This window comes from Cenococcum geophilum (assembly GCF_001692895.1).
Source record: "Cenococcum geophilum 1.58 unplaced genomic scaffold K441scaffold_36, whole genome shotgun sequence".
In the NCBI taxonomy this organism is placed as follows: Eukaryota; Fungi; Ascomycota; class Dothideomycetes; order Gloniales; family Gloniaceae; genus Cenococcum; species Cenococcum geophilum.
The window spans coordinates 1,156,149-1,182,451 of record NW_027137594.1 but is presented as its reverse complement, the minus strand read 5'-3'; the positions used below and the strand labels follow the sequence as shown (position 1 = coordinate 1,182,451).

Sequence of the window (26,303 nt, the reverse complement as noted above, 5' to 3'; positions counted from 1 at the left end):
GAGAATGATAGCTAGCGGGACACGGAGGAGTCGTACCCAGAATCGTCTGCATATTGTGTCAACAGCTCCATCCACCTAGGCAGCCGCTGACTCTACACACCACTACCACTGCTCTTTGCTGCACTTACGATACTCCTTGTAATCTTCTTCCTTCATGCTTTAACTCTCACTACTAGAATCCTTCTGAATTCTTTTTCAAGGGATCTTTCAATTCGCACAATATCGCAATCATGAGCGGCTGTAAGTTTTTATTAATATCTTTACTGCTCCGAAACTCAATTAAACTATATGCTGATACCCTCTTCTATCTTTAGTCCGATTTCTCGATATCGTCAAGCGTGAGTGCACTCCACGCATACCCAACACTATTGCGACTAGGAACTAAATACCATTTGCAAGCCTTCACGCCTTTCCTCCCCGAGGTACGTCGAACTCCAGTCGCATCCATGTCCACGCATTGACACCCCACTAGGTCGCTGCTCCCGAAACAAAGATTGTATTCAATCAGAAGTTGATGTGGACGGCTTTGACACTATTGATTTTCTTAGTCATGAGCCAAATGCCCCTCTATGGCATTGTGTCCTCAGGCAAGTGAAGGCGATGTGCTACACAAGCATTTGGGAGACTGACCATGCTCACTCAGACTCATCGGATCCGGTAATGTGGCTAAGGCAAGCACACCTGCTTAGACTTAAGTAGCGTGGCATCGAATTAATAATATTCCAAGAATGATGATGGCTAGTAACCGAGGGACATTGATGGAGCTTGGTATTACACCCATTATTTCGTCAGGCATGGTTTTCCAGGTAACATTCAACGCCATGCTTGGCGATAGTCAGAATTAATGCACTCCAGCTCCTGGCCGGTACACACTCGATCGATGTCAACTTGGACGTAGGCTACGAGCGACCTCAGCTTTACATGGCATTTCTGACACCTGCAATAGCTAAAAACGGACCGTGAGCTTTATCAAACTGCCCAAAAGGTTTGCCACTTGCGCTTATCTCCTGTCCGTGTTGCACCTTACTCAGTGTTATTAGCTCCTCAGCCTGGTTATATCTTTCGGCCAAGCTTCTGTCATGGTAATAACAGGTAGCAAGAATCTACTTCTGTTGCTTCCGCATTTATTAACGGCTCCCCTAGGCACATATGGACGCCCTACCGAACTAGGTGCGGGTGTCTGTGTTTTGCTCGTCGTCCAATTGATGATTGCGGGTTTGATCGTAATTTTACTCGATGAATTGTGAGCTGTATTTGAACTGTTTTCGGAGAAGCAGTATTTCTAATATATCTCCTATCTGTAGACTTCAAAAGGGTTATGGTCTTGGCAGTGGTATTTCTTTATTCAGTAAGTCTTTCGTAATTATTCTAATTTCGGGATGCAAGACACTGACATTTTTGTAGTTGCCACAAATATCTGTGAGTCAATCGTATGGAAAGCTTTCAGTCCCACCACCATCAACACAGGACGAGGGCCGGGTAGGCTATTCCGTTCCTCTTATCCTGCCATCCCCTAACATTTTCCAGAGTTCGAAGGAGCCATTGTCGCGCTGGTCCATCTCCTCTTGACTTGGCCCAACAAACAAATCGCACTCCGCGAAGCATTTTATCGACAAAACCTGCCAAACATTATGCAGCTGATGAGCACTGTCCTGGTCTTTGCTATTGTCATCTACCTTCAAGGATTCCGCGTCGAAATGTAAGGTGCATCATATATTGTTGATAAAACGCACTAATCGTGATTAGCCCGGTCAAGTCATCCCGTCAGCGTGGCATGCGGGGTTCTTACCCGGTCCGCCTGTTTTACACATCCAATATGTGAGTTTCGGCGATTTTCTAAAAAATGCATGTTCCTAAATCACCTTGATGTGCATATGCTAATCCTCCTCAGGCCCATTATGCTCCAAAGTGCTCTCTCATCAAATATTTTCATGATTTCCCAAGCGCTGTTCTCCCGCTTCTCCGACAACGTCCTTGTCCGCCTACTTGGTGTGTGGGAAATTACGGAAGGTTCCGGCCAACTACACGCTGCCTCCGGGATTGCCTACTACATGTCACCGCCACTATCTTTCAGTGACGCTCTGCTTCAACCTCTTCACACTGCTGCCTACTTTACCTTCATGCTTGTTGCTTGTGCTATGTTCTCAAAGACGTGGATAGAGGTGTCTGGATCATCCCCTCGAGATGTCGCGAAGCAGCTTAAAGAACAAGGTCTAGTCATAGCGGGCCACCGTGAAGAGAGCATGTATAAAGAGCTCAAGAGGGTCATCCCTACTGCGGCGGCGTTTGGTGGAGCTTGCATCGGAGCACTTTCCGTAACCAGCGACCTACTAGGTGCTTTGGGAAGTGGCACAGGCATTCTGATGGCTGTGACGTAAGTCGTTCAAAATTCTAGAATCACCCTAAAGGACTTCTGGACCCCGAAAGTTACTAACAATTCGATCCTAGAATCATCTACAGCTATTTCGAAATTACCACCAAAGAAGGGGATATGGCCAGCTTGAAGGGCATGGTTATGTGATAGCGAACGCTACCTGCTAAAATCATGAACTTTTCATGAGCTGTATGCTGCTAGAGATGAGGAGACGTGACCATAAGTGAGTTGTTACATCATGCGGAGATCGTGCCTTAGGAACGCGTTGACCAAAAACTGTTGGGACGGATCTGGTTCAAGGTTGTACTGCAACCAGACAGAAGTACGAATCCAAAAGTAAAGCTAGCGTAAGGGAATTAACAGCCATATAACTTGGAATACCCTTCGGTCCCTTTTTCTCCCTAGCAGGAATTGTCCAGCTAATTCTATGTACGGGGAACCCAGCAAATAAACCGGAAGAAATTTGGGCATTAGTGTTCCAAGCTTTATTAATATCTCATCTTCCGCTGTTGTCATACCACTGAGATTTCTACGGCATAGATCAGGTCGCCTGCAACACGTTCTCTTTTCATGGCCACACACCGACTTTCCCCCCAGCAAGCAAACGCAAATCTAATCCACACAATCAGGTTCAGCTATAATCTGCGCCGCGATGAGAGAGTACTGAAAGTTGCGTGTTAAAGCCACGTCCTTTACGTTCGTGTAGATACGCCTCAGAATAAGTACGAAAGCTTCTGTTGCTGTTTTGATATATTACGGCTCCTCCATGGCGCGTTCTAAGACCAGACCTCATCCGTGGCTGGCCCATCTGGTGAGCGTAGGTGTCGAAGTTAGACCCGTCCCCGAAGCGCCAGTAATCCACAGGGTGGATGTCTGTCTGAAAAATCGGTTTCCGCGATAAGACCTTTGTGACTGTAAAGTCTAATTTCACCGACATTCTCTTCTAACTACTTGCTTCTCTGACAAAAATAATTATCTTTTCGATAGGCATAGTGGAGCCGTCCGCTAACACAATTCTCTTGTAGTCCGGCTTTGTTAATGATTCCGCAGAATCCGCTATGCAGTCGAGTTGTACTGTTCGGACAGTCTCGTAATCGACTCTGCAATACCGATTCCCGCTTAGCCTCTCCGGTGTGACTGCGAGACGGAGGCCTGCATCCGGAACTTTTCGTTCCCCAACAGACGTCCCCGTAGATTTTTCTTCTGCAAGGCACATCTCTAACCGCAATCCCATAGCGGTCATTGAAGCTAGCTTTCCACCGCTACTTTCACCACCAACCCATATGATATCACGACATTCAGAGAATTCTACAGGTGAATGGGCGAGCAAGCCCCTATCAGCCTTACAGGACCTTCTCCCCTCAAACGCGGAATCGGAAGTGCCGCGCGCGGTCCACGCAAAGGTGGCCGTGTCTTGCGACGAGCTGAGAATCTCGAGCCGCAGTCTATTGAAAGCCTTCTCCCCTTCGCCGTACAGCAGTGGGATATTTACTCCGAAAATACCAATAAGGGAGTAGGCCATGTCCTCAACTCTAGTCGTTTTCCTCTTAAAGGCCCAGGACATTTTCTGTGCTATACTGAATTGGTCGTCCCCCGACCCAGCAATAGAGCAGAAATCTGGATGTCCGTGATCTGGGAGATAGTCTCCTTTAAACTCGCTTTCGTCCCGATCTCCGCCCATCCCGCGCCGTAGAATACGATGTACTCAGGCGCAAGGAGTTCCTGCAGTGGGCACCATCTTGTGAACCACTGGCTTTTTTTTGGGGGGGGGGGTCTATTTCTGCGTCGTGCGCTGGCACGTCCGATAGGTAAGCATAGCGTATGGCCGCATTCCGGTACCAGCGGTACATGGAGTTGATGGCTTCCGAGAGCTCCGCGCTACTAGATTCGTCAACGCAGCACGTGTCTATCCACACATACTCAAAGCCATTGGATGCGGCCTGCGCGCAGCCAGTGACGCAATTGGATTGGATCTATCTCGGTTGGTTCGGACAAACCAAAATCTAAAGTAGATCCGGTTTATCCAACTTGATTAGCTCTATCTGGATTGGTTTTAAAGCTTTGACGGTAATCGAAATCTAGTATAACCAATAAAGGCTAAAGATAACGCCTGTCCTACCTATATAACAATGGGCAAGCCTTATAAGCATACTACCTCTCTTTACATTAATTGTAAAGAAAAACACTTTGCTAATAGTAAAGACTGCGAGACTCTTAAAGCAGCTAAACTGGTACGTAGTACTAGCATAGAAGGTTTTATAGAAGAATAAATAAAACAAATAGGATTTTAGAAGGAGGTAACTCCTACTAGGATATTAGTAAAAGAGTAAAAAAATAGAAATAAATTGCAAAAGAATAGGGATAGGTATTAGGATTTCTTATAGTTTTTTCTACCGTTTTCCTACTACCTAGTAGTTATAGTAACTTAGTATTTTACTAAGGAATTATAAATATTAAGATATAGCTACTAATATATATTAAGCTGCCTAGAAAGGATTTATATATATAGAACTATAGCGCTATAGCTTAGAGGCTATATACGTAGTATTATATATAGTATAATATAATGGATATAAAAAAAATAAAGGCTTAATGTTAATAAATTTAGTAAAACGCGTCGCTATATAAGAGAGCCGCGGCTCGTATAAGCTCGGACCCCCGGAACTCGATCGCCTCCCGAACTCGGTCACCACACTAAAATCAACTGTAACGTTTCCCGCCCTAACGTCGCCATTCGGCCAAAAAGACACGGAGTGCTTGCGATATTAATCGCAAGCGCGGCGGGATCTAATATATGTACTCTTACATTAACTCTCCAACTTACCGACCTATTTTCTCTATAACGAGCCAATCAATATAGACCAAACTAAGTAATTTATAAATAGCCATTATAGATTTTAAACCTAGTGCTTATAAGTCTGCGCAAAAAGCTATGCTTATATATAGTGTCCTTTTATTATACTAATTATAGGATAGTGGTCTTTTGGGAGGGTTTTAGTTAGGTCCCTAGTTAAATATATTAGTATATTTCTCTAGCATTTCTAGCTTAGGGGAAGATCTTAAAGTTACCTCTAGCGCTTAATCTTCTAATTGGCTTAGGTGGGGCTAAAGGGGTTCTAGTTACTTTTTAGTAGTATTATAACCGTTATAGAGGGTGTCTATATTTTCCTTAGCTGTAACTATAGGTATATAAGAGTCTTTAAGCTTTTAGAGCATTTAGGTATTAGGGCTTATTTAGCTATTTTACCTAAAGGTTTATATTATCGTAATCTTTTACTATTAAAGGGACCTTCCTACCCTAGCGCGACGGCTTTCTATAAGGTGCCTATTGTAACGGCGCTATCGCACGTTACCTGCCAAATTCTGCTATATTCTGCCGACCTGCGATTGGCCCGCCCAAAGCTAGCGCCTTAGCGGCTTACCCTATATATTTGTTTACATCAGTCCTAGCGACCCCTTTTCCTTCTTTTTAGCTTAGTATCTTTATAATACAGCATTCTATAAGCTTTGGTTTAGAGGCATTTATACGAGCTATAACATTATACTAAGCTTACCCTACCTCGCCTGGGAAGGCCTTAATAATATCCCACCCTAAAGAAACTTCGTCTACAACGACGCATTAACGCACTATACTTAGACACTAAAACAACTCTATATTACCTGGGAAGGCCTAGATAATATCCCACCTTATAAGCTAGATAGGACTAGACCTATACCCCCGGAATTAAAACTAAAGCATATAATACCGACGAACCTTAGGAAGCTAATGATGGCACTTAAAGTAAGCTTATTTAAGAGAGCTGCCTTTACCTAAGAAGAACCTAAGATCTAATTAGGATTAGAAATTGAAGATAATAATAATATCGTAAATATACGCGAGTAGATTTACGCCCTTATAGCTAGCTAGGAAGCTAATTGTCTTAAAGTGAGAAATATATAAGAAACCCTATAAGAGATCCTAAAAAGCCTCGCGGCCCTATAAAATAGCCTAACTTCCCCTTTTTAAAGCCCTAGCTGACCTATTTACTCTACTAAATATAATATACTAGAGAGTACGGATATAATAATAAAGTAGTTAAAGTCCATTAAGCTCTTTAACCCCCTACTACTATCTAATGGGATAGACCCTACCTTTAAGAATTAGAGGATTTAAGTATAAGGAAAGCTCTGCGTTAACTATAACTATTTCCTTTTTAAAAAAGCTAAAATACTTTACCTCTTTAGTTGAACTACTAGGGACGCCTAACGGCACCTTTAAGCTAAGTTTAAGGACGACTCCCCTATCTAATTTATATCTATTAATAAGATAATACGGTACCTAGCGGCTATCTATATTAACCTAAATAAAGTATAAGATGCCCATTATAACTATAATCGCCTAATAATAAAACTAAACTAACCCTTTACTAAATTTTAAACTTAATTCCTATACCTTATAGGAGAAGGCTAGGTTCCCCTTAAGAACTACTAATTAGACCTATATAATAAGCTAACAATCTAGCTATAAGAAAAGATTACTATAACCTTAGATAACCTACTAACCCATAAAAGACTTACAGCTTATTACCTATTATTAGACTTAAAACTAAAGCGGATTAACGCCTACCTTAATTAGTAGAAGCAACTCCATAATAATTAGAACTTACTAGCTATACCTATAAAAGCTAGAGTAAGAAGATAAGTTATAACTACTCTTATACTAAAGGCGGTTATAACTATATACTAGCAAGCCTTACCCAACTAGTTACGTACTACGCTATTAACTAGTATTTACTACAATACTCTAATTAACCCTACCTTAGCTATATACTACAACTATAATAAATAGGGTTACTTTATCTTGTCCTACCTAGAGCTAAAAGATATAGGTAATATTAAGGAGATAGAGGAAGGAGAGACGTCTAATAAGTTAGGAAAAAAAACCCTAAGAAAAGACTCCCCCCTAGGGTACCCTATTAATCTTAAAGAGATTAATCTTAGTTAGTTAATAGGTGGAAAGCATTTTATAGTTCTATATATAGTATTTTAAAATAGATATAGAGTTAATATAACTGCCTTTATTAACACTAGAGCAAATAGCTTTACCTTTATAAATACTACCTATATAAATAATGTTGCCAAGTTTCTAAATATAGAAGCCATCCAACTAGAGAAGCCTATTTAGGTAAAAGGCTATAATAGCCAAGCCAGTCAGCCTATTACCTACATCTTAAAGTTATATATCGCTCTTAACGGATAATACTAATATAGTATCCCCTTTTATATCCTAAACCTAGAGTCCTATAATATAATCCTTAGACGAAAATAGATATCCTATTTTAATATTTAGTTAAACGTGTAATAAAGACGGGTTATCTAGCTAGAGGATAGACCGAGGTTGCCCTCCTTTATTAGGAAGATCTAAACTAACTATAAGACACTAGCCGTAAGGGCTAACCCTACCTACTAGTAGGATGTCTGAGCCTATAACCTAGCCTTTATCTAAGAAGACGCCCGCTATAAAGCTAGAAAGAACTTTATACTAATAAAGATACTCTCCTAAAGCGCTATATTTAAAGAGGACTCTATATACAGAAGTAGGATAGATAGTAATATAGATACTCTCCTAAAGCGCTATATTTAAAGAGGACTCTATATACAGAAGTAGGATAGATAGTAATATAGATAACATCTAAATTGTATAGATTTAACCGGTATAGAAAAGAATATATTAATAGGATATAAGGGATAACCTTTAAAAGATATAATAGGAGCTAAAAGGAGTAATAATAACACTAGTACCCTAGAAGTCCCTAAAGTTATATACGCACCTATTATTAGGCAACCCCCCTACTATAAATATTGCCGTAATTAGCGCTATAGTGTTCCACTTTAATATATACCGGAAGGACAATAAGGTCTTTATAATAAGCCTATATAAGATTAACCGAATTATTAATAATAGAGAGGAAAGGCTAGCTAAGGAAACTAATAAGGAATTAGTTAAACGCCTTCTTCCTACTATTTATATAGACTATAAGGATGCATTCTTAAAGGCAGCCTTAGATAAGTTACCCCCCTACCGGATATATAATTATAAGATTTAATTAAAAGCTAATAACTCGCTAAGCTATAGCCCCCTCTACTATTAATTAATGGATAAGCTAAAAGTAATAAAGTAGTACTTAATTAATAACCTAGATAAAGGGTTTATCAAGCTAAGTTAAGCCCCTTTTACTTCCCCTATTCTATTTATAAAAAAGCTAAATAGAGGCCTTTGTTTTTATATTGACTATTAAAAGCTAAACGCTATTACTTAAAAGAACCGGTATCCTATTCCTTTAATTAATAAGACCCTTATATATCTAAGCTAGGTAAAGATCTTTACTAAACTTAATATCCGCTAAGCTTTTTACTAAATTAGGATAAACTCTATATCTAAAGATTTAACAACATTCCGTACCTATTATAGTTCCTATAAATATAAAGTTCTTCCTTTTAGACTAATAAATGGACCGGCTACGTACTAAAGGTATATAAATAACGTTCTTTTTAATTACCTTGACGAATTCTGTATGGTATACCTAGACGACATTTTTATATACTTAGATAACGAACTTAAGTATTAAGTTTATATTAAGAAGGTCCTAGAGAAACTACAGAACGCGGGCTTATAAGTTAATATTAAGAAATGCGAGTTTAGGGTAAAACGTATAAAATACCTTAGGTTTATTATAACTATAGAAGGAATTAAGGTTAACCCTAAGAAGGTAAAGGTAATCCGTAACTAGAAGCCCCCTTATATAGTAAAAGAAATCTAATCCTTTCTTAGTTTTTATAACTTCTACTACTAGTTTATTTATAACTATAGAATTATAGTAAAACCTCTTATATAACTAACTAGGAAGGATATACCTTTTATCTTTAATAATAGCTATATAGAAGCCTTTAAAGAGATAAAGGATCGGCTTATCTCTTCCCTAATTCTTTATTACTATAACCTAGACCTTAAATTAATGCTAGAAACGGATGCCTCTAATAGGGTTATAATAGGAATCCTATTACAGTTATATCTAAACGGTAAATAGTACCCTATAGCTTTCTTCTTAAAAATAATAGACCTAGCTAAATATAACTATAAAGTACACAATAAAGAAATACTAGCTATTATTTAATTACTTTTTTAATAGTGCGTAGAGCTTAAAGGTACGAAATTCTGGATTAAAATATATACAGATTATAAAGCCCTAAAGTACTTTATAACTATAAAGCAGCTTACTAGATAATAAGCCTAGTAGGCTAAAATATTCTCTTAATTCTTCTTTATAATTATATATTATTCTAGCAAGTAAAACTCTAAAGCTAATACCCTAACCTAAAGAGAATAAGATATAGGACCCTAGGATAAGCTAAAGACCCAATATTAGACGCGCGCCCTCCTTTATTTAGAACAGCTTAACCTACAGATCCTTAAGGAGCTAGACTCCTAGTAAAACAAGCTAGCACTAATAGAGGAGTCCTTAGATAAGCTAATAGGGCTAATTAACTGCCTTCTAATTATAAACCGCACGGTTAACGCCTTAAGGGCCCTCCGCAAATAAGCTGTAAAAGGAGACTATATAATTACAGCACCTAGTATATAAACGCGTAAATACGCGTTCGTGTACTAACCACCTACGTGCTGACTAATTAGGGGGGAGGCGTGTTAGTATATAGACTACGTAGTCTACCTTAATAGAATCGACAGTCACCACCATCCCAAAGAGTATACAATACTATACGTATTTTGTGCCCCGGGATACAACTCACTCGTGCTATTAAATTAGTACGAACACTAATCAGTAAGCGCGTATAGATTAGCAATTACTCGATACCTCCCCCCGAGCGATACTCGATAGTAACTACCTGTTTAGACTCCTAGTATAACCTACTAGAAGGTCGGAAGTCGGGGATTATAGACTTATCTCTAACTCTATATATTTATTTAAGTCTTAGTATAGTTTACCGGAAGTTTATAGACGCGAATATAGACCTATACGGAACCCCTACCCTTAACCTACCTTCGAACCTTAAACCCCTATTCTTACTATACCCTCTTTTAATACCTTTAACGTCTTTTTAGACCCCTTATGGAGACCCCCTACCTTTTTACGAACTACTATAGACCTATCAAGACCCCTTACGGAAACCCCTTACCCTCCTACGAACCGTTACGGACCCGCCAACCGCTTTTACAAACCCTATAAGACCTCTACCACCTACTATATACTACACTATACAATACAGTATAGCAGACCTAAAAAAGCAAGTTAATAAAGGTTAGGAAAAGTAGAGGTAGGGAGTTGACCTTACGTCCATACCTAACGTTAACAACTACATTAAATTCAAAGTTCTTAAATATAAATATTTTAAGCTTATAAACGTCGACCTATGGGAGCAATACTAGGAAGACTTCGCGGACTTTATAAAAGCTATCTTTAAAGTATGCAACCCTACTACCATCCGTAACCTACGGACCCTCTTATATAACTAAGGTGTATAGGTTAAAAGGAATAAACGAGTTACTGTTGTATAGTCCTTATATAATATAATACATAAGAAGGACCAAACGGAATAGACTAAAGAGGAAATCCTAGACCAGTTCTAAGAAACTAAGGAACTCTTTATTTCTTCTAAACTTAATATAATTGCTAGCCTTATACCTAACCTACTTAACTAAATTCGTCCTACAAACCTAAGCAGTCTTAGAATTAATCTTACTAGCTAAAGTATACCTAGTACTTAAGTTATGGACCGTAATACCCCCACAACCCAAATTATAGACTATAATACCCCCGTAAACCAAAATACGGACTAAACCCCTTCTATTATTTAAGTTATAGATCCGTAAGCTATATATCCGCAAACTATATATTTATAAGCCATATATCCGCAAGTTATAGATCCGCAATCTACCTAAGTAAAGACCTACGGCAAGGAGCTAGTAAACCTAGCTAAGCTCTATACCGACAAATCTAAGTACAGCGGTAAAAACGATAACTTTAACTTCAAACTAACTATCTTTACGGACCTCTACCAGAAGGCTAATATTCCTAAACAGGAATTTAGCCAAGCCTACTCTACTATGCTGCGCGGCCTAGCACTTAACTACTACTACACCAACCTTAAGAGCAACCCCCTTAGTATTCCCTTTAATAAGCTATGCGAAGCTACCCGCAACTACTTTAAAGGACCAGAATATAAACGTAATATCCTTACCTAATAGAATACGACCAAGCTATAGACCGTAATTAATAAGAACACTAAAAAATCGACTATAGAGTGCCTGCAAATTCTTATTAAAGACCTCCAGCACCTATAGTACGGCCTTAACACTAAGCTTTAAACAGACGACTTCCTGCATAATAAACTTATTACGGCCTACTAGGAAGTAGAGCCTTATAAGTACGCCTACTATAAGCCTACAAATACCTTAGCTAGCCTTATTAATGATCTACGCTCCTTTATTATAATGTACGAAGTCTTAAACCTACTAGGCAGCACTTAAGCCTTTATTACAGATATTTAATATCCGTAAACAGACTTAGACGTCTGCTTTATGAACCGCCGCTACCGCTAGCAGCACCTATACCGACTAAGTCCCACCTATAACCCCTATAGCAACCCCCGTATAAAAATATACCCCTATAGATAAACCAGCCAGAAGTGCTTTATATGTAGTAAGGAAGAATATTAGTCTATAAGGTATACCTAGGAAGAACGTAATAAGTCCAGGAAAAGACTTAATAGTCGTATTAACTAGTTTATTTTAAAATACAAAGGAGAGGAAGTAGAGAGCCCCCTGATAAGTTAATAGAAGCCCTTATAGTTAACTTTAACTTAGATACTTAGGAATAAGAAACCTTAGAGATATTTCTAACTACTTTCAGACCTTTTACGGACAGCTAAGCCTTTAATATTACGACTATATTAGCTAACCGTTCCTTTATACACTTAGTTACGCCTAAAAACTATTCCGTAAGTACCCCCGTTACGGACGTTATAAATTATAAGCAGGACCTATTTATATATATCACCATAGAACGCTATACCCCTAAGGAATTCTATGGTGTTATAATTAACATAGGTGCCTCTAAGAAGTCTACTATAGGCTATAGACAATACCTTATATATAGGACCACCACAAATAACAATACGGACATTAATATTACGTAAACTAGGGCCGTAAACGTCTAATTCGGTATCGGCTTAACCGTATTAATTAGATTAGTTAAAGTTAAGACTCTAATTAGCCTAGTTAACTTCTATATAGTAAAAGCGGATACCCCTTTCCTACTTTACTTTACGGACATAGATAGGTTATAGGTTTACTATAACAACGTTACGGACACCTTAATTGGCCCCGTAACTGCCCTAAGAAGTAAGCATATTACCCTACCAATTATACAACGATTTGGACACCCGTTCCTTATATAGAGAGAGACTCTACGGACCTATATTTAGGAATCTTTTAACTATAACCTATATTACCTTACTAGTACTAAAATCCACCGCCTATACTGCCGTTTCGGCCACCCGTTAGCCGAAAAGCTATATAGAGTCCTTAAACGCTTTAGATACGACGACGTTAATAAGAAGGCAATTAACCACCTAACCAAATACTGCTCCTTCTGCTAAAAATACGGACGTTCCCTAGGCTGATTTAAGTTCACCCTTTATAAGGACCTTAACTTCAACCACTTAGTATACGTAGACATTATATATATTAACGGCAGCCTAGTATTATATATAATTAATGAGGCAACCCGCTACTAAGCCGCCCGTTAGTTGTAAAATATATCCATAAAACATACTTAGGATATTTTACGGACCTACTAGATTAACACATACGTTAGACCCCCTAAGTATATTACCTACAACGCTAGTAGGAACTTTATCAGCAAGGAATTCTAGCAGTATACTACGGCCATAGCTATATTAATAAAAGCTGTCCCAGTTAAGATATATTAGTCTATTAGGCTTATTAAGCGAGCTTACCTAGCCTTATAGAGAGCTTACTAGATTATTATGGACAAATATAAGGACATTTAAAAGGAACTAGCTCTACAGATAGCCGTAAAAGCTATTAACGACACTACTGGCCTAGATAGACTAGTACCCACCCTTTTAATCTATAGAGCCTACCTAAGGATAAGCAAACTAGACCCTTCTACCCCGTTTATTATAGAACGAGCAGCTATAATACAGAAGGCAATAACTGAAATAGTTAAGCTACGGGCCAAGCAAGCTATTAATAACGCCCTATACTACCGTAACGAACCTAACATAACCTTAGTACACGACCTCCCGCTTAACTCTAAAGTCCTTATATGGCGTAAAAGCGGTAAGTAGACTGGACCTTATTATCTACTAACCGTAGAAAATAAGACGTGCTGCGTATAACTTCCTAGCGGGCTAACTAGCTTTAGAAGCGCGTCCGTAAAACCCTACTTTTGGCCTAAAGATAACCATAACGTTAAGCTAGATAAACTAGAAGTACCTATTAAACTAAACGAACCGGAAGCACCCGCCAAGCTAGACGAACTAAAAGCACCTATTAAACCAGACAAACTAAAAGCACCCGCTGAACTAGATAAACTAGAAGCACCCTTACCTACCTTAGAAGTCCCTTAGAAACCTACTAAACCTACCGTAAAACGTGGTTAAGGACGCCCCCAAAAGCACCCCGTAACTAAAAACACCGTAATAAAAAATTACTTAACCTCCGCAGGAATATTTGCAAGGCAATCTCCGCCTATAGATATATTAGTTTTAGTATAGGAAACCCCTTTTACGGACTTATAACGCAAAGAGATTAACGGATTACTTAAGAAGGGCGTCTTTGCGGTTATAATAGAGAAAGACGTTCCGCAAGGCGTCCGTATATTTAACTTACGCTTTATTAACGAAATTAAGCACCCTAGTACTAATAAAGCCTTTAAAAAGTTAAGGCTCATTATATAAGCTTATAACGACTAGGGAAAGGATTTAGTCCTTACGCAATCGCCTACAATTTAATAAGTTAGTTAATGGATTATACTTATACTTACGCCTAGATTACAGCAAATTAAACCTATAGCCCTCTACTTACGGGATATCTCGTAAGCCTATATGCAGTCTAATACCTACCTAAGCAGAGATATCTTTATATGACCACCCCGCGAGCTTAACCTATAACTAGGAACAATTTTATGGGTTATAAAACCTCTTTACGGAGTACTAGAAGCTAGAAGCCATTAATTTAAAACGTACCACTAGCATTATATTAGTAAACTTAAAATGGAATAGTTAACCTATAACCCCTGCCTCTTATACACCCTATTAAACGGCCTTAGCATTATTGGACTCTAAACTAATAATACCCTCTTCCTAGCAGACCAAACCTTTATAGATGCTAAAGAAACTAAACTATAAAAGGTAAAGTTCTTAGTAAAGCTGTGAGAGTAGTTAACTAAACAGACTCCAATTAAGTTTAATAGAGGCTTAATTATATAAAAGGGCAACCTAATTAAGCTGACTTAGGAACGCCAAGCTTAAAACCTAAAGCCTATTATAGNAAANCCTATNGACCTTANTAGTTCCCNNNNAGAGACNNNTAAAACCGTAAATATAAAGGACTAATACGCTGCACAGCGTACAAGAGGCGCCTATATTGCCACAGTCTGTTAACCTAAATCTACCTACAATCTATCCTTTACGGCCCAGGCAGTAGACCTATAAGAAGAAAATATTAAGCAGCTTAATAAGCGCATCCAGTGGCAAATTAACAATGCAGTAAGGGGACTTACTTTTATACCACTAGACCTAAATTCCCTTAGCCTATTAGTATTTACGGATATATCTTTTACTAATAATAAAGACCTATTATCACAAATCGGCTTTATAATTGTACTTACGGACCGCAATTAGGACGCAAATATACTATATTAGTCTTTAATTAAGTGTAAATAAGTAACCCGTAGTATACTAGCTTCTAAGCTATATATACTAGCTTATAGATTTAATATAGCAGCCGTAATCAAATTAACGGTCTAGAAGATTCTATAACTAAAGTAGTTACCCCTGGTTTTATACACCGATTTAAAGTCCCTTTACGACTGCCTAGTTAAACTAGGTACGACATAAGAGAAGAGGCTTATAGTTAACCTAATGTGCTTATATCAGGCCTATAAACGACGTAAGATTACAGAGGTCAAATGGATTAGCAGCGGAGACAACCTAGTAGACGCTATAACTAAGGCAAAGCCGTGTTAAGCTTTTAAAACCCTAATTAATACGAACAAGCTCAACCTAAAGGTTATAGAATGGGTAGAGCGAGACTAACGGAGCATTTATGGTTTAGTTACGGCCCGTCAGAAGGCCGTATGGTGCATTTACGGCCCGTTAAAAGGCTGTACAGTTTATTTTACGGACCGTAAGCAGGACTTACGGCTAGCTTAGAGCACCATTTGGAAGGCAACCTAGAAGGCACCTTAGGAGGGATTTCCTATATATTTTCTTATGTGTCTTATGGTTCTATTAAGGCAATTACAGAGGCTATATATAAGCGGTTTCATTTTCCAAGTACCGCTAGTGTATAATTATAGCACCTAGTATACGAACGCGTAAATACGCGTTTGTGTACCAACCACCTACATGCTAACTAATTAGGGGGGAGGCGCGTTAGTATATAAACCACGTAGTCTACCTTAATAGAATCGACAGTTACCACCATCCTAAAGAGCATACGATACTATACGTATTTTGTGCCCTGGGATACAACTTACTCGTGTTATTAAATTAGTACAAACAGAGACCCTAATTTTAAAATAGAGAAAAAATTACTCCTATACTAGGAGTGGCTTATAGTCCCTAACGTTAATATCTATAGACTAAACTAATCCGCGAAGCTTATTGCTAAATCTCTATAGTATACCCTAGCAAGAATAAGACCTATAAAATTATTAACTGCCGCTACTACTAGCCGAGAATAGTTATGGATATTAATTAATATATATAGAACTGCAAAGACTGCTAGAGAGCTATAATCCCACGGGATAAGACCCTAGGACTACTTAAGCTACTCCTAATACTAAAGCGCCCTTAGTAGTATATCTTTATAGACTTTATAAACTACTTAGGGACCGTAACGGATATAATATAGTTATAGTTATAGTTAACCGCTTTAGTAAACGCCCGTTTTTAATTCCCTATTATAAGAATATTAATACTAAAGAGGTAGCCTAGCTATTTATTTATTACGTCTACCAAATCTACAGACCACTAGATACTATTGTGTTTAATTATAGGCTATAGTTTATATCGGCCTTCTAGAATAAGTTTACCTAAATTTTAGGTATTAAGCTAAAGCTTTCTACAGCTTATTACCCCCAGATAGATAGTTAGACAGAGATTGTAAATTAGTACCTAGACTAGAGGCTTAGGCCCTTTATTAACTATTTTTAGAATAACTAGTCTAAACTACTACCCTTAATAGACTACGCGTAAGCAACCCTACCCTATAACTCTATAGGGTTTACCCCAATTTAGCTAGAAATAGGATACTTACCCCGCATAAGCTTTNACTAAAAAAGGCTAGAAAAACCCTAGACTATATAAGAGAAGCTATCCTATACTAAGGCCCAATAGTATACTAAATAATTAGAGGAAGCCTAGACGGTAGCCCGCGAGAACTTAGAAAAAGCTTAGAGGTTAATAAAATAGTAGGCGAATAAACACCGTTAAGAGCCTAATTTTGCCCCTAGCAATATAGTCTAGGTTATAATAAGGAATTAAAAGACTAAATAACCTAGCCGTAAGCTAGACTACTAAATAGTAGAACTATATAAGGTTCTTAAAAAGATAGGCAACTTATATAAGATAAAGCTCCTAGATTTAATTAGGGTTTACCCTATCTTTTTACTAGATAAGTTACGGAAAGCTATAAANAACCTATTNCCTANANAAAAGAANAAGCCTNNCCTACNAGTTTAAGTAAACGGTNATAATAAATAGGAGGTTAATAAAATACTGGCCTATAAGATAGTATGGGGAACGCTAAAATACCATATCTAATAGAAGGGCTATAATTCTAACCTAACTTGGTACCCTATATAGAACTTTATAAGCTACCCCCAAAAGCTTAAAAAATTCTATAACTAATACCCTAATACGCCTAGACCCCTAAAGTACCTAAATAAATAGATGGAATGCTAGTATAATAAAGATAATAAATTACCGGAAGAATATAGGGATAAAAACGCCCTAAAGCCCTAATATAGCTATCTACTAAATTCTGCTATATTCTGCCGTTTTCTGCTAGTACTATAAAATTTCAGATATTTAGGAACTTTAACCGCTGGTTAAAGTTGTCTAATTAGTTAGATCCGTGCTAAGACTTTTAGCGGTTACTCTTTCTAGCCTAGTGCTTCTACTTAGCCTATAATTGCCCTTTATACTTAGTCTGGACGTACTTATATCCCCTTTATCTCCTTATCTTATATTTTATAATCCTACGTTTATAAGCCTAGTACTACCCTATTTTTAACTAAGCCTAAGGGCAAGCTTTTCTTTTAAAGAAGGGGGTGATGTAACGGCACTATCGCATATTACCTGCCAAATTCTGCCATATTTTACCGACCTATAATTGGCCCGCCCAAAGCTAGCGCCTTGGCGGCTTACCCTATATATTTGTTTATATCGGTCCTAGCGACCCCTTTTCCTTCTCTTTAGCTTAGTATCTTTATAATATAGCATTCTACAAGCTTTGGTTTAGAGGTATTTATATAAGCCGTAACACCTATAGAGTTTCCGTTTAGGTTATTATAAAATTTTAAGGGAAAATAGTAGTTATAAATAAAAGATATAAATACACAATTTGGTCCTTAAGCCAGCTACCTTTTTAAAAAGAAGTAGGAAGGATTTAAATATAAGGGGACTTTGTAGATAGGGGGCTATAAGGACACGATTGTAGAATAGGATAGATTGGTAAGAGAGACGAATCCTTAAGAAGGTAAGGCCTTTGGGATCGTGGAGACTATATACTATAGGTACGTGCCTCCGGCACGTAACTAGCGACTATCTAAGGGGCGTTTAGGGGTTGCCTTAAGGGCAACCCAAGGTGTTCACAATAATATCCCTTACACTAAGGCTTAAAAGAAGAATAAGAAAAAGCTTTAAAAGGAACAGGAAGAGGCTATAGTAAAGGAAAGGAGGGCTATATTATAAGGAGTTGTTACCTTTATAAAGAAGGTTTGGAAGGAACTACTAATGGATTATAGTGTATTTATGTAATAGGGTAGATTTAGGTTGTTGATTTTAATATTAAATTAATCTTAATTTTGGCGAGAGTCCGTACACTATCTCAAATAGGTAGCTGTCTCGTTTGGGTAGCTAATTCGTTAAAGGTAAAAGAGCCTAATTGAGAGTGGGGTTACCTTAGCATGGCTCGCGAGTAAGCGAAAAATCTATTACTAAGCTGTTGTTCTTTATTTGAGTCAAAAATTGAGTCTCGCTAAGTAGGCTGGCATATATCGTGTCTATAAAAGTAGCTAGTTTAATAAAAAAAAGTTTTAAAGTTAAAAAAAATACACTTATAGACGGCATGTAATTAACTATAAAACCTATTAAGCCGAAAGCTCTGTTGGGATTAAATAAATCTTATAAAATGCACTATCTCTAATAGGAGAGCATTTTAGAAAATAGAAAGTATTTCTAAAAAGAAAATAGTGTATTACTTTAACGCAGGTTCTATATCCGATTGGTATTTTCTTATACTATTATTTTCCGTTATAAACATAATACTAACTTTAATTCTTATTAGTATTTAAGTTTTAATAAAGCATTATTTAATTTAATAAATACTATCCTAATAATGTTTAAGGCTAGGAGGATCCTAAACTTAGCTAACTGCTTTTATAAAGAGTATGGAAACGGGATATTTTTATTAAGTTACTTTTAGAGTTAGGGACTTTTAAGATCGCATTAATTTTGTTTTAAAACTCTGCTATAAATAAGGGCATATTATAAATACAACTTAATTAATATTAAAATGTCTCTTTAGTTAAAAACTCTAGCGTAATACTTTGTACTATATTATATAATCCTCTAAACTCTTTACTTCTACTATTATCTCTATGATACCATCTAACTGTAATCCGCCTCCTTAATCCTATCCCGTTAAGGCGCTTAGATGCCTATTTTCTACCTAAATATTAAGTGTTCTAGGCTTAACGTAGAAGGCGCAAAAAAGATAAGCTTAAGGCTATAGTAATAAGGAGGTATAGTTAAGTAGCCTAATGCGATAATTTAGACTAGGAGTCTAAGGGAATACTTACTATAACTAACCGGAACTAAAAAGTTAGGTTACCTAACTTAAAGAGCTTAGGAAAGCGAGGTATTATAATACTTAGGTCTCTTTAAGCGAAGCGTAGCTGGTTATATTACTTATTAGTGAGATATTGCCCCTTTAGATATGGCGCCTCACCTTATATTATTTTACATATCTAGATATTCTCTTATTAACTAGTTATTAAAGCTGCAACTTATCTAAGCACTTATTTATACGCTTATTTAGGGCATTAGCTATAATAATTAGCATCGGCCCTTAAGACTTAACTCCTAAGATCTTTCTCTCCCTAATAGTTTCGGATTTTCTCTCCTTAGGGGTTCCTCTTTAGGCCTTCTACCTATTACAGTTATCCCTATCTCCTCGCCTGTTTAAGTTGTCTTAGTAGTAGTTATAGAGCCCTTATAAGCCGTGTATATTAAACGCCTAAGCTTAACTAACCTAATCCTAAAGTAGTAGCATGGAAAGAAAGGCTTTATGGATAGTACTTTATTATAAAAAAAGAGAACATAAGTGGGGTTAGGGATAAGAAAAGGGTATTATTAGGAGGAGAGTCCGAGATAGATCTAAAATATAAAGGTTAAGATGAGTATAAGAGGAGATATTATATCGGAGGAGTATAAGAATAGGAGTGCGGGTATAAGATTAGAATTGGAGCTGGAATAGGTAGGGCTATAGGCCTAGGAGAGAGGGGTAAGATTAGGAGAGTAGTATAGTGGATAGGTATTAACCCTGGGACAATCCTATAATGGAAGTTTAGCCAAAATGTATAGGGAAACGGGTCTTTAAAGGGTACCCCCTTGGAGCTTAAATCCTCTATAGAAAATCTTAACTTTAAAACGGAGATCTATAGCATAGTACCTATCTCCCGCACCAGTGCTTTAGTATTTAAGACTACTATTCCGCCATAGAAAATAAAGCCTTTTAGTACTGTATAATTAAGGTTTTTTTATTCTAGTATTAACATTGCTATCGTGATAAATTTGGCAATATTTGGAAAAGCTAAGGTAAGAATCTAACTACTATTAAAAAACTAACTTCTAGGGGTATATAGGTTTTTAAGATTTGGTAGTATTTTAAGAGGAAATTTTTTAAATAGAGATTAGATGTCTAGAAGAGATGTAATACCAGGAAAAGATAGAAACAGCTTTGGAATAGCTAGGAAATATTAATAAAAGGAATAGGTTTAGGGCCTAATTTAATTATAATGCTTATTAGAAAGAGGACTATCCTCTTAGTAGCCCTAATAGTAAAGAAAAAGGAGTATATAAGAAGGAGGAGGAGAATAGGGGATGGGAGAAGTAAGGCTGTAATCTAGGATGCGGTGTAAAGCGGTTACCCTATTGTAATATTCCTAGGGATTAGCTCTAGGTCCTAGATAGTATAGGCGGCTTTATAAAGCTCTAGGTACTAAGCTTTTAGCTACGCTAATGTCGCAAACGCTTGCGGAGTTATAGGATAGTGGTGGCATGTATATAAAGGATGTGGTGGTATTATAATAAGGTTTTAGGGAGTTAGGGAAGATAGCTTCTACAATGCCTTCCTTTTCTAAGATAGACGTTATAAAATATAGCTGCTTATTTTTAGGAACTATAAAATATAAGTAATAATTATCCTTACGGCACAAGATAATAGATTAAAGTAGGAATTTATGTATATTAAGTAATCGCGATAAAAAGAAACCTTTATAATTATATTTACTACCCTACCTCTCCTAGTTATTGCGGTCGCTCCATTACTCTTTTACAACACTTTAAATAGCATCTTAAGTAAGCTGGCTAGCCCTAAAATAAACTTAATTTAATGGTATAAAAATAAATTAAAGTAAAGTAAGATATACTTATATTAAAACCTTAGAAATAAATAAAAGTAAAGCTTAAATAACTTTAAGTATATATTTTACGCACTTTTAATAATTATAAGATGCAAACCTATAAATGCCAAAACTATAGTGCTTAAAGCGGTCTATAAGTAAACGCCTAACACAAAGCCGTAACTGTAACTATAACCCTAGTCCCGGCTATATAAACTAAATACTATCCTAGTAGCAATTGATTAAACGCTTTAAGAATAAAGGCGTAATAAATAACTGCCTTACCCTAAGAGTAGGTAAGCTAATAATAAGGGATAAATGCAAAAGATAAAGAATAGGAAGTCTAAGTATCTTATCCTCCTTAGACTATTAATTATCTATTATATCTAAAACTATAAAAGCGCGCTACTAATTTAAAAGCTTATAAATAAAAATATGTTTTACTAAACCAATCCTTTCCCCTTACACTATAACGAAATTCCTAGGTTAAAAACCTAGGCAGTGCTTGGTTAATCTAAAATAAACAATAAGTTGGTATTCCTAAGAAAGAAATAGTAATAAGAATAAAAAAAATAACCTATAGATCTGTAAACAATAATTACTAAACCTAGACAAATACTATCTTTCCTAACCGAACTAGATCTATTAAGTTATAATTATAAGTATAGGTAGCTCTTAGCAGTACTATAAAAAGGTATATTAGGGCTAGCTTCTTTAGACTAGAGTATATCTCTTTATTCCTATCGCAAACGTCTTTATAAATTCTATTATAAACCGTAGTATAAATATAAGATTTGTTGCTTGCAACTCTAAATAGATTAAACTTATTTAAGTCGGTGTCTGTCTACTTAGATTTCGGTAAGATACGGGCTAGTAGGGTTAGGTATTTAGCGTTTAGGTACTGCACCATTCTGGTAGATTCTAGATGGGAATCTTTAAAAGCACTAAAAACCAAAAACTGTATTATTTAGCAGATATTCTTCTAGAGCAGTAATACCTCGCAAACTTATTAAAAATTTGTAAATGTTATATCCTTTTTAAATCCGCTAGAGAGATAATATATATTAGGTTGCGGCTTTCTAAATAAGCGGAAGAACTAGAAATATATACTGGTAAACGTCTTTACCTATAAACGTAGTAACATTTTAAGGAGTAGTATATTTATAGGCAACCTCCTAGTAATGCAGGCTAGTGTGGACATTTAGGTAGAATAGGAAGGCCTTAAAACCCTTTTCTTTTTTTAATCCCTTAACTCTTTCGCTATTATTATCCTCCTTAATATTTAGAATGCTACTAGCCTAGCTTAAAGCGATGCTATTATTAGCAGGAATAGTACCACGCTGTTTATCCCGCGCTATGGCGAGTAACGCATAATAGAAAAGATCTTAAAACGCCTTTCTTTCCCTCTTAATAATATAATGCATTTAATCCCGGTTTTCTCCAGCTATTAATAGTAAGAGGATTATAGCGCTGCTTTAGGTTATAAGCGTAAAGTATTTTATAATAGCATTAATGGGGGGTAGCGTAAGAGTAATATATATAGCTTAAAGGTAATTAGCTTCTATAAAACCTTCCCTTAGCTATCTTCTTAATATTAGTAATATTAGGACCGAAATTCGTACATATTTAAATATTTGGTAACTCTTAAGGTAATATATCGGACTTTAAAGGTAAGCCTAGCTAGGAGGGAGCGGTTATAACTAAAGCTCTTTAATATAAGCCTCTTGTCCCTTCTTGTTAAGAATAGCAATAATTATGCCTGCTTTATAAGCCTAGTATATTTAAAATAAGCGGCGTTGCCTGGGCGTAAGCGAATAATATCTAGGTAAGGTGCAATCTTAATAAGAGGAGTCTGTTACGGTGCCATGCCAATTTTCTAGAAAAACTTTAGTCTTTAACTCTTATTAGAGAGCATTTTGCCCTACTATTAAAGGTTTATTATCTAGTAATGGTACTAGCCGTTTTTAATAATATTAAAGTCTAGATTTGCACGCTGGCTCTTATAAGTAAGGCAAAACCTATAGCCGTAATTAGCTATGGCAGATATTAAGCCTTTAAATCCTTAAAAGGCTGCCATATCTCTAGTAAACGCCATTATAAACCCATAAACGAATTTTTTTAGTGCCGTTAATTTCTAGATAGACGTTATAGTTAAGACGGCTAAGGTAATAAAGCGCACTAATAATATCGGCAAAAAAAGCTTCTAAATAATCTAAGAGTGATTAGGAATATGTTTTAACGGTAGGTTCTTTTACGGGTGTTTATACTGGTAGGAGTAATATATATCCCTAGTAGCAAGCGGTATATATTCCTAAATAGCCTAAATATATTAATAAAATAAAGAAACGGTACAGAAATAGTCTAGCCTTTCTAGAAATTTTAAATTAAATGCTATTATCTAAAATGCTTAATTTCTAGTTTACCGCGAATAGGCGTAGATAAGTTTAGCGATTGCATTATATTAGTTTATAAATTAATAATATTCCTAATAAGAAAGATTTTAGGCCGCTTAGTAATATACTAAGCTCTAGTAGCAGAATAGTCGTAGTCTAGGTAAATATTAGGTTTAATAGCTTACACCTAGTCCTCTTATAATAAAATATTACCTTTTTTAATAAGGAACAACTTAATGGATTAAAGAGGTGCATTTAGAGATAATACTGTATTAAGGTATTAGGAGGGAAGCTCTTTTCTTTTTAGTACCTATTATATAAAAATAAGAATCTCTCCTTTCCGGTATAGAGAACTATAGCTAGTATAATTCCGTCCAATACAAAGAACACGGCCCATATGATTTAAATTCGCGGTATAATATAGGCAATCTATCTCTAAACATTTAAAATAAATAAAGTTAGAAGGTAGAATTGGTAGACCGTTAGCATATTTTATAAACTCTTTAGATATTATTTTTACCAAGAAACCCTAAGCTAAAGAATAGTAAAGCTTAGTAGGTTTATCTATAAAATGCATTATTCCTTAATATATTTTATTTAAGAGATCTAAAATTATAAGCATTGTTTTTATAAGGTGAATAGTATTAAAAAACACTATAGTTTCTGTTGGCCTTAATCTGGTTAGGAGCTTAGGGCGGTTTACTATAAGCTCTATTTTCCGCATTTTTAGAAAAGGTATTTACTCCTATATCCTCTTCTTTAAAGTATTTAGAGTATTAGGTAGTTAGTAGAGCTAGCTAATATCTTTAATAAGCCCTAGAAGGTCCTTTAAAGAAGAGTATTCCTTTTAAAATAAGCCTGCCCCTTTATATTAGATTCTTGCCCGCAAAGCCCTACTACACGCGTCCACGTTACCGCGGGTGGAAACATTATCGGGAAATCATTCCTTATGATGGCTAAGTGCAGAGGTAATAGAGGAGAGCCGTCGCAGCGCGCGCAGCGCGCTGGTGTTGCGACTCTGTGGTGTTGAGCCTGCGACGCGTATATCGCCCTTAATAACACTAGGAGTCCTACTGCCCCCGCTTAGGGCTCCTGCTATACCATCTAGGGGGGCTATTAAGGGAAACTAGGATATAAAAACCGCCCGACGTATAACTACCTGGCTTACAGCCAGGCCCGAAACTAGCCTTATTTAGCTAGTTAACATAAACGCGCCCTAGGCGTACGATAGGACACCCTTAGGCTTACACTAGCTCTAAGACCAAGAGGATACGGCGAGGGTATAGGGAACCTCTTTTTATAAGAACTTGTTAAGGTTAATACGTTATAAATACTTTATATAAAACTTATTAAGGCCCCAAGGCCACCATAAAGAACTTATTAAGGCCCTACCTAAAGAACTTATTAAGGCCCCTTTATAAGGGCCTATTTAGTATCTAGTATACCTAAGTGACTTAGAAGAGGGTCTTAATAGGCGTAGTACGCGCGACCTAGATGATGGCGACGCGCTAGCGACGTAATGGCAACGCGACGGCGACCGGACGGCGACCAGATGGCTTAACGAGGTGGAAATATAGGTAAAGCTCTAGGCAGCGGAAACACAGGCTAGCTTTAATGGCCCTATAGCGTTTAACTTATAGTCGACTTATAGTTAACTCACGGTTGACTTATAGGCGACTTATAGGAGGGTTTTAATAGGTGTAATGTACGTAACCTAATGTGTATATGCATAAGGCGACTTATAGGAGGGTCTTAATAGGCGTGGTATACGTAACCTAATGTATATATATGGGGGAGGCTATAGGGGAAATATAGGCCAGTTAGATAAGGACTTAATAGTTAGAGATATAGGCCAGCTTATAAAAAGGGGGGATATAAGCTTAGTTAGTAGGAGGGGGGAAAGTAGGTCGCCTGGTGCGGGACCTGGTCTCTATAGCCCCCCTCCTATAAGATATAGTCGGCCTATTATAAGGAAACTCTTATAGGTAACGCGAAACGGGAACTAGTAGTATATAGGGTATTACGCCCCTATATTACTACTAGCTTCCTATAGGGCGTAGTACGTAGTAGCTACTACTAGCTCTAAGGACCTTATTCCTTAACTAGGCTCTAACCTTTAGTACACCTAGTAGGTAGGTAGGATTATACCCTAGCCGGAGAGACTATTATATAGCTTAAGAGAACGGATACGCGTATTAGTATATTAATAGACGGAACCGTTCGCCTTTAGGGCGGCTTACTAGTAAGATATACTTAAGAAGCAAATAGGAGTTACTTAGGTGGGAGAGGCAGTGGCTTAGCCTCGTCCGTAGAAGGTATACCTAACTATATTACAGGATGCAGCTACGACGCCTCCGTAGGATTACGTTAGTAGGCGCG

General features: G+C 37.0%; 2 protein-coding genes across 2 annotated transcripts; both read left to right on the top strand.

The window, feature by feature from the left end:
* The first annotated feature begins 46 nt into the window (after positions 1-46).
* K441DRAFT_197137 (protein transport protein SEC61 alpha subunit) lies at positions 47-2,763 on the top strand. The gene is made up of 16 exons (XM_067640462.1): positions 47-240; positions 315-338; positions 400-422; positions 473-587; positions 644-671; positions 728-806; positions 856-894; positions 947-985; positions 1,041-1,092; positions 1,144-1,243; positions 1,305-1,348; positions 1,405-1,479; positions 1,528-1,699; positions 1,747-1,818; positions 1,892-2,374; positions 2,449-2,763. The coding sequence occupies exons 1-16, from the start codon at positions 231-233 to the stop codon at positions 2,519-2,521; spliced, it is 1,428 nt and encodes a 475-aa protein (XP_067501352.1). The 5' UTR covers positions 47-230; the 3' UTR covers positions 2,522-2,763.
* Positions 2,764-4,138: 1,375 nt separating this feature from the next.
* K441DRAFT_664078 (uncharacterized protein) lies at positions 4,139-4,509 on the top strand. The gene has a single exon (XM_067649291.1). It carries the CDS (start codon positions 4,196-4,198, stop codon positions 4,379-4,381), a length of 186 nt encoding a protein of 61 aa, XP_067501351.1. The 5' UTR covers positions 4,139-4,195; the 3' UTR covers positions 4,382-4,509.
* Positions 4,510-26,303: the final 21,794 nt, after the last annotated feature.